Source organism: Corvus brachyrhynchos, unplaced genomic scaffold, assembly GCF_000691975.1.
Source record: "Corvus brachyrhynchos isolate BGI_N302 unplaced genomic scaffold, ASM69197v1 scaffold229, whole genome shotgun sequence".
Classification (NCBI taxonomy): domain Eukaryota; kingdom Metazoa; phylum Chordata; class Aves; order Passeriformes; family Corvidae; genus Corvus; species Corvus brachyrhynchos.
Window position 1 is genome coordinate 8,410,007 of NW_008240042.1, and position 12,977 is coordinate 8,422,983.

At 38.0% G+C, this 12,977-nt stretch overlaps 1 protein-coding gene across 4 annotated transcripts in view; it reads left to right on the forward strand.

Annotated features, from left to right (window-relative positions):
• Positions 1–12,977, forward strand: part of GRID2 (glutamate ionotropic receptor delta type subunit 2) — a 698,771-nt gene that overhangs the window by 540,903 nt on the left and 144,891 nt on the right. For all 4 annotated transcript variants that reach the window (XR_001865225.1, XM_008641318.2, XM_017744249.1 and 1 more), the window contains exon 9: positions 12,848–12,949. Coding sequence is in view for 3 of the 4 variants with exons in the window: in XM_008641318.2 (XP_008639540.1) it covers positions 12,848–12,949 (102 nt within the window). In the remaining variant the exon portion in view is untranslated. The remainder of the gene's footprint in view (positions 1–12,847; positions 12,950–12,977) is intronic.

Consider the following 12,977-nt stretch of genomic DNA (forward strand, 5'->3'; position numbering starts at 1 on the left):
AATAAAAGATATTACTTCTCTTTACAAGCCTAGCAGGTTCATAGAATTACACCAGCAGAGCTACAGCGACACTTCTGTAGGAGCAGGGAGACAGAAGCCCATAAAATTCAAAATAATATATGTTATATATGTTAAGGTTATCTATTCAATGTAGTCACTCTGAGCATAGTGATAATTAGCACAGAAATAGACCAGGCTGATTAGAGACTGTTTTTCAAAAGAGATATGAGCCCAATATAGGTTTCTGGAGATGGGAATAGAAAATGTCAATGTACTAAAGGTAGGAATAGATCTTTTGGAGTGACATATCTTATTTTTGTCAGTGAACAAGCACATAAGGAGTAAAAAAGAAATATGGAAGAAATTCTCTTAGTTACTGAAGTAAGATAATTATGAATCCTATCAGCTGAGCAAAAAGGACATTAATGAATATTTTCTAGTTTTATACATTGTTAATAGTATTCTGAGTTTTCAAATCTGTCTTAAAATCACAAAACCACAAGACAGACAGGTTTGGATATCAGGGACTTGGACTTAGAACAGCTTGTTTGTGCAAGGACTTAGTTCTGCTTGTTCAAGGAATTTGAATTTGCTGAACAATGATGGTTCCTGGGAGTAGGACTGTCATGAGTTGTGTAATGCTTGCACTAAGTTACTGTCAAGGCTTTCTTAGAAGGTATGTGGTCTCTATTTTCACGGCTTGTAAAACTGGTAAGGATTAAACTGATAAATGTAGATGTTCATGCTAGAAACCAGACAGTCCCATCATGAGAAAAAGATGTCCTGTAAGGACAATGTGTCCAGGCAAACAAACCAGCATAGCTTTCTGATTACTGAATGCTTTGGAGAAACTGCCTGTAATCTCCATAAAGGAGGCTATTACATGATATTATTCCATGAATAAATTTGTATATGAAAAATAGATGAATTATTCACTTAGTGCATCTTGCATAGAGGCAATTTATGTTTTCTATAGCAGTACAAATTCTCATTTTAATGAGTGCTTTAATGCAATGAAAAGTGAGCTGAGCATAGCTCCCAGGTGTTGTACTAAAAATGGAGGCACATTCAGGATCTATTCTAAGAAGAAATATAGTTGCATTTGCAGGTGTAGGGATAGGATTGGATTCTCATATAGGCCAGGGAGGCTTCTTTTCACTAAAATCTGGCTTACACCAACCCAGACTCCAGCCTCAACTGCCTTATATTCAGGTTCATGTTTGCAAAGCCTGATTGTGTATTAGAAGCACAATGAAGTGCAGGTTAAATCAGTAATATATAGCTATGCCAACACAGTTAATAAAGCGTCCAGAGTAAAGTGTTTAAATCAGAACAAATGCTGACAGACTACTAGTATTCATCTCTACTTTAGACAATGAATAGATGCCACACCAGATACTAGGCTCTTTGGGCTTTTTTTTTGTCTCTTTAGCCTGAAGTGGGAGACTTACAGCACATTAGCTAGGATTGCATAAATGAAGGTTAGTTTTGCAGTGAAATTTTAAAAGACCATGATATTAAAAATAAAAAAATAAGTTAAAAAAATTATTAGGGGGAGTTTGTGTTAAAGTCTGAAGCTAGTAGCAATAATATCTTCTTTCTAAATTTGGGAAAACCAGTAACATTCTCCATCAAAACTATAATGGAGATGAACTCTGAGACAAGAGTAGTCCCACCAAGAGTCAGCTTTCAAGCAAGCACTCTTAGTCCTGCCGACATTTACACCTTCCCCAGTAGCTGTTAACCTTAGGGCATGCTCCTTAAAAGATGATCAGGGTCCCCAGGCAAAAGCTTTGAGTGTGCATTGGGAGACAATGCAGTGGTACACACAGGCTGTGGAGAAAAAGGACTTGAGGATTCTTGTTTTGTGCTCTGTCTAGCATTTGGAAGGGTGTTATTTTTAAGTCACCCTTCCCAGATGAAAGAAATTTTTCACATGGGAAGGAGCTGGGATGGTTATTTGAGCCTAACTACTGATTTCTTAATGTACTCTTAAGACAGACATTTCTTTCTTCTTAAAAGTAGTAGATCTTTTCAAATGGAAAGATGATTTTAAAATAGGTATTATCCCTTAAAATTAAATCCCAGAAAGACTGTAGCGAAGAGCACAGTATTAATACTTAGCTGGTTAAATTATCACTGCCATAGATGCCAATATGTTCTTAGAAGGATCTTTGCAATATCAAACTAACTAAGGAAAATTCTCAGTGGTTTAAAGTTCTTGGTTTCTTTACCCTATTTCAGCAGTGTGTATGAATCTATTGTAGGAATATAGTGTTCTAGCAAATATAATTCTCATCCTTTGCAAGACAGATTTATAGCGTTCTGTAGTTTTAATTACTAAGATATATTTCTAATTTATTTTTGTGGCAAATTGCAGTGTCATTAAAGCAGTGATTTTCATTTGTAACAAAAATTGATTTTAGTGATTCAGCTATTCTAGACAGGGTTTATTAGATGTGTCATTTAATCTTTTAAACTAATGGTTTACTGTTTTCCACAAGGATCTTTTATTTAAGTCTTCAGGTACTCTACAGCATATAATTTGCCACTTATTTATGAAAGCATACGAAATTTACTCACACTAATGCCTCCGTTTCTTTTTTGCAGAACTACCCACTACTGCATGTGGCTCCACTGAACTAGTTACTAACAGACCCTGATAGGATTTAGATATTCTTCAGTGGAACACTGACTAGTAGTAAGCGTAGTGGACTCCAAATTTGCTCTAAATCATGTATGCACAAGTGTAACAGATATTTTAAACAGGTTATGTACAGCTGTGGTAGCTCTACAGCATCACCCCCAGGAAAAGCAATTGGGCAGTCAGAATTACACTTCTTCTGCTGGTAAGGGGAGGATGCTTCTGAAGTCTCCTTGGAGGCAACATCAGAAGGCCATAGAGAGTACAGGCCTGTTTTAGGGACAGCCTTTCTGCTAGCTAGTGATGAAGCAAATGCCCTCTGGTATATAAAAAGGAATGAAGTTGAATTTATGGACTGTGCTGAAGGTGAGTTTATGGTGTTGGTAATTAGAGGATTGCTTTTGACCATTATCAGTATAGCATTTGGTTATCAGCATAGCAGTTCTCTCATGGCCTCTAGACCTAAGAAAATTTCAGTTTATTGATGCTAAAATGGCCTGTGCTTTGCAACTAAGGCTAGATCATCTGCAGGCAAAAATTTTAGAAAGTATTTTCTAGACCCCATAGAGGTCTATGACCAGACCACATTATTTAAATATTTCCCAGTGGTGGATGCTCCTGGTACCTGTGCTGATCTTTAGGACTCTAGGTGAGCACACTTGCTCTCATTGCAGTTGAATTTAGTGGGAAGAAGTTACTTGTTGTAATCCACGTTGTTGGCCACAACCATCTCCTCAAATTCACTCAGGACCTTTCTGTTCTCCACTGCCCCAAGTGTCAGGGTCAAAAGAGAGCCTTCAGAAGAAGGTGCTGCTTCTTCTCAGTTGGGGCCTGGTACTGATAACTAACTCTGGTTGGTCACTGCTGTGCTAAATTTTTTTATTTCTTCACTAATAGTTCTGATTCTTAAGAATGTTGCTCTGTGCTGAAGGAGTGGGAAAAAACATCCTCAATCTTATTTTCTTCACTACCAAACCCTCAAAAATATATGATCCAGTAAATCACTTGTTATATCTGGTCCATAATGCACTAAAATCTGGTGACTCTGTAGCCATATACTCTGTGAGCATGGGTTATACTGGAGTAATATTTTCTGACATATCAGTGGCAAAATGCAGCTTTGATTTACTAGCCAGTATCAAGCTGGGAATTCTGTGACATATCCAACTTAGCAGACCTCTTTATTTCTGCCAGTGCTAAGAATAAATCCTGAATTTTACAACAGAGTATTGATCTGTGTGTAAGCAAAGATTGTTTCCATCTCCATGTTCCTCATTTAAGCATCCCAGGAATCTGAAGAATCAATGGAAAGCAGTTTGTCATCTAGTGCTACTCCTGCTGCATTACCATGTTAGCTCCTCTGTAGTGAGAAACTTGAAGGCAATATTTGAGTAAAAGCTTGTTTTGGTTTGTCACTTTGTACCTAAGCTCTCCATTCTTTAGGCACTCTCCAGAGTGCCTTCACATATGCACATTTAAAATGGAAATAAGCTAAATTGCCCTTTCATGCAAATTCTCATGCTCCATCAGCTTTTTTCTTTCTTTTTTTTTTTTTTCTCTAATATTTACGTTTTGGTGTTGATGCTTTGTGAACAGCTGTTCCCTAGCCCCTCTGCTTGGGAAGCATGTTGCAATAGCATGTATGAATAGGAGATGCTCTTGTCAGATCTCTCTTTGTACTACATTTAAGAAGAAACTGGAAAACTCTGCTGTGCTGAGCAACAGAAAGTGTAAGCTACTTTGATGTTGTGTAACTTTGAACAGCTTCTAGACAGGTACAAATATGCTTAAAGATATAGAAATTGTCTGTGCTAAACACTGCTGTATGTTTCCACAATACCTACATGCTAATTCCTTTGCTTTTCATGTTGGCAATGAGAGGCTGAATGTGTCTGAGGAGACAGGGACCCACAGTCTTTGAGACAAAAATAGTATCTTATTGCAGCTGCCTCTCTTTGACTTTGCATTTTGTATTTGAAAGTAGTGTTTTCATGTCAGTACATCAGTGCCTTGACTAAGGAGGAAGTGTTTTTCTGTGTCCTTTTTTTATTTGGTGTTTCATGGTGAGGTTGAGAATTGTGTAATAATGCCAAAGATGCTAAGTGTAAGTATAATATGAAATGAGGTTGCTCTATTTCCAAAGTTTTCAGGACATGTATTTTCATGGTATGTGCATCCTGGGAACATCCCCCACCCTTCACCCAAGTCCAGTGAACTCGTTCTTCTTGCATGAGGAAAACAACAGCAGTACTGCCTAGTGAGCATTCAGTAGCTAAATAAATACATAAATATACTTTTGAGTAAATAGTGCTGAGGTATTGCTTAATTTAAAATCCTTTAGCCTGCCAAACAAAAATGGAGATTCCCGTATGCTATGCCTGAAAAAAATACACTTCATAACATTGTACTTCATAGGAAAAGATAACCAGATGTAGAGTTCCTTGATGCATTTCTGTGAAAGCAGTGGTGTGATAATTCTGCTTACACTTCAAAAATAGTGCTAAAGAGGTGCCACTGAGGTTAGCCCAGATGTTCTGTAGCCTCATTGGGCCCCATATATACTCAAACATGCATTGCTTGTCTGCTGCCTTTAAAATAAGAACAGATTTCTTTAGTGCAAGCACAGGTCGGTACTACTGCTCTGCAGGAGCCTCTCTTTTTCTTCCCAGCTTGGAGAGTGATGAATCTAATCCACAATTCTCCACGTGGATTTACTTCCAGAGCTGACTCCCAGACTTCTAATTCAGTGATTATATTGAAGGGGAGATCTTTATTGCAGGGAAAAAAAAGCCAAGGTGCTTCTCAGCATACATGCTCACTGAGCTGACTGCAATGCAGTGTGGAGGTGCCCAAGCAGCTCAGCGCTGGCAGCACTCTGCTGCAGAAGCAGGGCATTCACCATGGGCCACTTTACTCTGAAGGATTCACTTATGGTGTTTGCTGGACTGGGTTTATTCAGAATGCTGCTCTGTAAACCCACTTTCCTCCAAATGAAACAGTGGTGGGTTTGCTCTGCACTATTACTATTTTGATTTCTTACTGGAATGTTGCCCCCAGAATTTCTGAGCCCTGAACAGCAAACAGGTTTTGTTGACACTCCACTTTGACAAACCATTTCTGAAAATTCAGACCATAAAAACGTGCCTGGCTAAGCTGAGGGGAAAGCTGGGAGTCTGCTGAAGAATGTTTGAATACTGCCAGGGAACTGATGAGAAACTGAAATGTGCTCTGTGTGTTTTCTTGCTACCTGTAGAGAGGGAGCTTCATGCAACAAAGTGGAAAACTGCTTTTCATTGTTTGTCATTGAATAGGTTTGATCAAAGGTTTTATGATGGTATCAAAAGCTTTTCTATTGTGATTTAATACAAGCTGGAATAATAACCTTGAATATTTTTCTCTGATTTCATAAAGATGGTGGACAAAACAGACCAAGTTCAGTTATAAAACCTGATTTTAAGATTCTTGGTTTTCTTCCAGACCTCACATGACTTAGATAAAAGACATCCTTTTTAACTCTTAATATGCTTAATGAGAAAGGAGACAGTAATTTGCAATTAAAAATCAAAGTGACTATATTTATACTGCACACAAACCTAAACTTACTTAGTATTATCAATTACCTTGGGATAATTCAGACATTAGTGAGAAAGCTTTCAGTGTAAAATGAAAGTGATATTCATGAGTTTTACTCTGGCAGTATGAAGAAATTTGTTAGCAAAGGGGTGATGTCGGTATTGGGTCAAAGAACAGGCTTTTCTGAGTATTTGACGTTAATTGAAATATGGAGGCCATGGGAAAAGAGATCAACATCTGACTCACCATTATCCTTGTCTGACTCTTCTCTTCAGAGTTGTGTAAGGTTGTCAGGGGATGGGAGTAAAAAAGATGCAAGAAAGATGAAAGCAAAGGAAACAGGGCTGTACAATAATTTGTTTTGTTAAGTCCCATCTCCTTCATAACACAAAAGGAGAAGGAGGAGTTCGGGGAAAGTTTTCTGAGAGGACTGCCTGAGAGAAAAGGAGATCCAAGGGCAAAGAGAAAGGGGAAAGGACACAAAGTGATTTGACAGATGAGTCAAAGCTGGATGTAGTGAAAAGTGAGGTCCCTTTTCCCCCAGACACCAACCCAAACCCTACGAAAGAAGCAAACAAACAAACAAAAAACAAGATAGGAAAAAGGCACAGGAAATGAAAAGGAAGATCAAGGGAAAGAAAAGCAGAGAGGACAGAAAGTACACTGATAGTACAAAGAGAAATGGATGGCAAGAGGTTTTGTAATGTAGGAAAGAGGAAGATAACGACAGGTGAGCGAACTGCTGGGAGTACTGAATTCACGGTAAAAAAGGACTAAAGAAGGGAAAAAATGTTATTTTCCAAAGATAAGAGATGACAGAAGGGGAAAATGATAGATTAAAACCAACGAATTTCAAATGAAAGGGAAAGAAGCGATAGAGAAAGTGAGCCAGAGATAAAGAGATGGGGGGGAGGAGAAGTGGGGGATCATTAGAATGACACCACTGGCTTGGAGACATGGTTCATTTTCTTTGAGATGTGGTAATTTACTACACATTTGAAAAATTATACCATTAGATTCTAGAATCTTGGCCTAAGCACTAAGCATCAGCTTTGTGAGTAGAGCATGGAGTGTGAGAACACCTATGAAGTCCGTGCCATTTCCCTCATAAATTCAACATTTGTCAGTGATCTAAAACACTCAATTATAACTTCTGGCAGCAATCTGGGTCCTTGAGAAAACAATGAGTCAGGAGCTAGTAGGCAAATGAACAGCAGGTTACCAGCAGGTAAGTTTCCATTAGCTTCTTTATTTCAGTTCAGTAAGAAAAGAAAATTTGGTTAGTCCCCAAAGCAAAATATTTTATTAACTCCAGTCAGCGTTATTCTGCCTTGTGCTTTGAGGAAAGAAATTCCTACTTAGGTCACTTGCACTTGTGTCTATGATCAGTTAACAAAACAAATCCCCCACCTTGACTGCTGCAATTACAATCCTTAGCCCACTGGATAAAGAACTAAACTTGGGTATTCACATCCACCTAATAGCTCGAAAATAACACAGCAAGTCTAGGGGCAGGCCATTCCATCTAGTCCAGAGACAGATTAAAGCAGTAAAACACACTGTACAAAATAATTAACTGAATGCACAGAACTATATAGATTTCACCACGCAGAATGCAGGAGAAACAAGGGCTGCTATACATTATCCAATTGTTGAGCACCGTATTTTCTATTGATTTTAACATCTTGCTATTTGCTGACTGTTACCTAAGCTTCAGTGAAGGTAGCAGCTAAACACAGAAAGCTTTCCTGCTAACCACTCCTATTAGGAAATTGCTGTGAAGAACAACTCTGATCCTTGCTTCTTCAGTCAAGCCCAGAGTTACAAAGGCCCTCAGTTAACCCCTGGCCATCAGATTTTTTTCAGATCTGGTTGACAAACTGTTGGTTGCTAGCTAAAGAGCTGAACTGAAAGGATTCTTTAACCAGGTAACAGAGCATCTGACTAAATTTTAAATGACTGACAGTATCATATTGATGATGAAAAGATTTTTTTTATGGTGTTTTTTCTTTGAGACAGTCTTTAATCAATAGGATTTAGTCTCTGATTTCCCAGTTGCTGTTGGATGTTATATTAAACAACAGCTGACAAGAGGCATCAGCAGTACTCTGTGCAAAACAATTTCTATGTTGTCCTTGAATTTTGCCTAGACTGGTGTCCTGGAAAATGTTGCAAATTCTGAATCCACATATCACAAAAAAAATCCACCTTTTTCTTCATCATTTTTTATTATGTGTCCTATTTCCAGTCTTCCCAGCACTCCTGGGAGTTTGAATCTTCCAACTGAGTGGCATTTTGTGACAGCTTCATGGGGGCTTTTCCATTTCTGTGAATGTAGTATGCTTTGGAATGGAAAAAAGGATTATTAAGGCACATTCCTTCTGTTGAAGTCAGATCTTGTAAGAATTTAGTTCCTAAAGCAGGTTGGACCTGGGTGAAAATGGAGGAGAGAGTTTCTGAAGAGCATGTGGGTACTTCAGGCAAGGAGGCTGCTATTTCTCTGGCTCATCAGCTCTGTATGAACTACTCTGTCATAGGCATTTCCACTGGAAATGTTTCATCAGGCTGTCCATACTAAAAACAAGATACTGGCGGGGTTGTTTTCTTTAAATGACTGAGAAATAAATGAAAGAGTCAGTGATCCCAATGTCCTTACAGATTATGGTTGTGGACGTAATGCACTTTTATCTTTCAGATTTCTGTTGCACTTTCTCTAGTGTTTTCTGCTCTTGACTCTAAGTAGTGTTGTGATAATGTAGTCTGAGTTCTGAGGTGGTTGCATTGCAGTGCTGGATAAACCAGTTCCTGAATATTTTCTATATCCATTGAAGTAACAGAATACTCTAAACTTTGATGTAGTGACAAGCAGTTAAGTAATTTATCTGTATCACTATTCTGCTTTTATTCATTTTCTCTGATGGTCATCAACTGTGATCATAGCAGGTCAATGTATTTTTCTTGATTAATTGACACAATTTACTCTGCCAGAAAAAATAGTGAAAGCTCTCAGATATTCAGCAGAATTCAATGGTTGCATAGGAAGTAGGGGAGGAAAACTGGCTGTAAGCTCTGTCGTAAAGGCATTATAGATTTTAGTGTTCCCAGTTCCTTATAAATAATGAAATTGTAAGTACACATGAAATAGATTTTTGCCTACTTTAATATTGATACACAAATTAAATTCCTTTCATAATGCATTGTTCATATAGTCAAAACATTTTAATGAAGAAGGGAAGTAAATTTTTGGCTTTGCCAGCAAAACAGGAGAACAAAGCCCATTTCAACAATGATGATAGTGAGGATAACAAGCTGGGATGTGGGATGAACAGAAAGAGATTGCAAACTGGATAGCAAAGGAAGTAGAAGACTGACAACTTTTCCATCTTCATCTTATTATATCAAACGTAGCAGAGTGAAAGCTGTCATTAGAATAAATAAAATAAACTGCAACAGAAGTACAAAGTACTACAAATGATAAATTTCATGTGGTATGAAGATGACAAGCACAGTGATCAGTAAGACAGTTCCCATCACCCATCTTCCCAAATCTACCAGAGTTAATGTGAGATTCTGTCATTGTCTGATCTATTCTCTCATTTCAACCATTAGAGAGAGAACAAAAGAAAAAAGGAAGTAAATGCAGAAGCAGCAAATGTTTTGCAGCAGCAGTTAAACAAGACAAAGCTGAAGAGGGAGCTTCATACCACCCCATCTCGATGTTTCAGCAGTAGTTACATTTGCTTCTTGCTCCAACGGCAAGCTCAAATTGTCATCAATAAAGGCTGATTTGTTTTCTCCTAATAACAGTAAGCAGCTCCCACTCAAAATCAATTTCAACTTTGTTGGCAAGCTCTGCACATTTGTCTTCAGCATGACTGAGCTGCATAAAGGAACAATTGAATTGAAAATTAAATGAACAATAATTGAAAATAAAAAGTGCCTTTTTAAAGGAAAATTGGTGCTATGCTGCATTTCCAGAAATCAGTTAAGTTGGTGGGGGGAGATTGCCTTAAAAAAGATAGGGTTGGGCTAAAAACTTAATTATATAAATATGTACACATTAACGTACATAATTAAAAGTGGACTTTAACCTCAAAAGGATAAAAAGGCTCTTCAGCAGCTTCCTAGGGTTTTAGTTCTGGCAAAAGCAGCAGAGTTTCTGCAGTAATTATACATCCAACACATTTAGATATGTTAATTGGGTCTAAGTTCTAATTAGTTTCTTTGTGTGACTAAGAATGACAATCACCAAATTAATTTAATGCAGTTTTGTTCTGAGCTTAGTACTGGTTTTGCTATTTTTTGTACAGAAAATGTAGCCTGTGGAATGCTTTGCTTTATGGGATGTCAGTGGTTTGTCATGTACAAAGTACAGTGCAAGTATATTTGCTGCATTTCGCTGTATTATTATAGTCAACACACTTCAGCATTTAGGTTATTCAGCTCAAAGTGTTGCAGGGCTTTGCCAGGGGAGTGATGAGGACCTGGAATGTGTCAGCAGTCCATCCATGACTACTGAACAGCTAGATACACTGTGGAGGTCCAGAAGAAGCCAAGCGGGCTGGTATGATCTCTTGTTGGGCTTTGTGATCAGATGGGAATACGAAGTGGGGAAACCAAGCAGGAGTAATTTGTACTTTTATTTAGAAACAGCTATTGGAAAGATGAGCAATTACAAGAGAGTAACATGACGCCTCCTGAGTTTGATTCTCCTTGTAACCTGTTGGTGCTTTCAATTTCTCTGGTGTTCTGGATCTAGTAGATCCTTGATTCAGTCATTCCTTGAGATTTCAAGTATGCTCAGCATTTCCCTCACTCATTCCCTGATAGTATAACTTTGACTTCAGAAGGGTAAGAATTAGCTGTGAGTACTTCTGAAAGTAGCAGACAGAAGTGACTACGTTGTTTTAAGGCTATCTTCCTTTGGGAAACGTAGAATCATGGGATCATTGAGATTGAAGAAGACGTTTGAGACCATTGAGTCAAACCCAACTCCTATGTCATTGCAGAAAGTTGGTTTTTTTTACTTTTTGAGACACACATTTCTTAAGGAGGCATCTTCAAAGAATTGATATGAATGTTATCGGAACTAAAAAATATAGAAGTCGCTACAAAATAGGTGTAATGAAGAAAACAAATATTTCAAATTATCCACTTCTGGAATGGTTAAATTTGTTTACTTGAAGTTAGTTCTTTCTTTTCTGTTTTACTTTGAGAGATCTATGAAACACATATACAAAGCCTTTTCACACAAAGGCTGAAAATAATGATTTCGTAAATTCCTCCTCAAGTATGGTCAGCAGAGGTTTTCCCCTTCTTTACAAACCCTTTCAGATGGTTCGAGGCAACCTGCCATTTCTGTGACTCTGTGTGAAATTACAGTCATATTTTCGATGTTTTGCAGTTCTTTTTCTCTCAGATTACAGTGTTGAATGCTCCAAGAGAATAGTCTTAGTAGAGGCCACTGGACCCAACAATAAGCTACTGATGTTAATCTTGATTTGTCAGAGGGAGCAAGACCTTTTGTTCCTTTAAATATAGGAGTCAGAAGATGAGCATCCCTTGAAAGGTTTCATTCACAGTCCATGGAGAAGGAAATTCAGAGCAAGAACTCATAGCTGCAGGTGGCTGTCTCTTTGGCTGTGTAATGACTTTACACAGACAATTGGTTTACATGCCTTAATTGAGACTCTGCTCCAAAGTCCTCTGAAGTCAGTCATTTCCTTCTGTTGGGTTTTGGATTTAACACTGGTAATTGTGCAGGCCAGCTGAGTGAGGTAATGTATTTCAAAAATGAAACTGGTTATCTTGGTATGTGGTGCTAAGGCACGATGTGTGGTTGATTGATTTCTTTCTCTGTGCTCAAAAAAAGCATCTACCATCATACAAAAAACAGGCAAGTTGTATTTTCAGAGAAGCTGAATTACAAGTCGGTATCTACTAAACTCAGATTGAAAGGCAGATAATCCTAGAGAGATTCCTGAGCAAAAGCTTCATCCACAGAAGCTCAAGAAATCCGATAGCACCAATGCAAAGAACGGCGTAGATGAACTTCTCCATTATCTATTGTGGTCCTCTCTCAATACTGTGGTGTGCCTATCCAGTGGTCTTTTCCTCAATCATCTTTAAGTGTGATTTTTAACCTGGCTTAAAATCACTGCTGTTTCATTAGCAATTAATAGTATAAGCTTTAATTAAAGCTGGTGTAATTCCTTTTGTCAGAGTTCCACTAGGAAGGATGGGCTGGAGCAGACAGCGTGCTAAAATGATGGTAGCTATTATTTCTTCAATTACTGAAAGTAAGGTAGAAATATTGTTACAGCTACAGTACTTTTTAAATGTTTTCAAGTAATATAGAAGTCGTCTCTCAGCTATTTTAAAACAGTGCATATAATTCCAAATCCTGGATGCTGTCATCCATTGCACTGGTATTTAAAATCAGAAACTGATATCCTTAATTGCTTAAATTTCAATTTAAAGCTGAATCTGTGCACAAGCCATTCCAAGTTTCCATGCCATTGATTCCAGAAGGTATTCTGTTTATTTCATATGTTCCTGCTTAAAGCCACCTAAGAGGAGTGACTAGCAAAGTTTTATGGGCAATGAGAAAATTTTTGTTTTCTCTTTTAGCTTGGCTGCTGGAACCCCATCACTGGTCTGAATGGGTCACTAACAGACAGAAAGCTGGAGAATAACATGCGAGGAGTGGTTCTGCGTGTGGTGACTGTGCTGGTAAGCAGATGCTCAACCTTCTGCACTA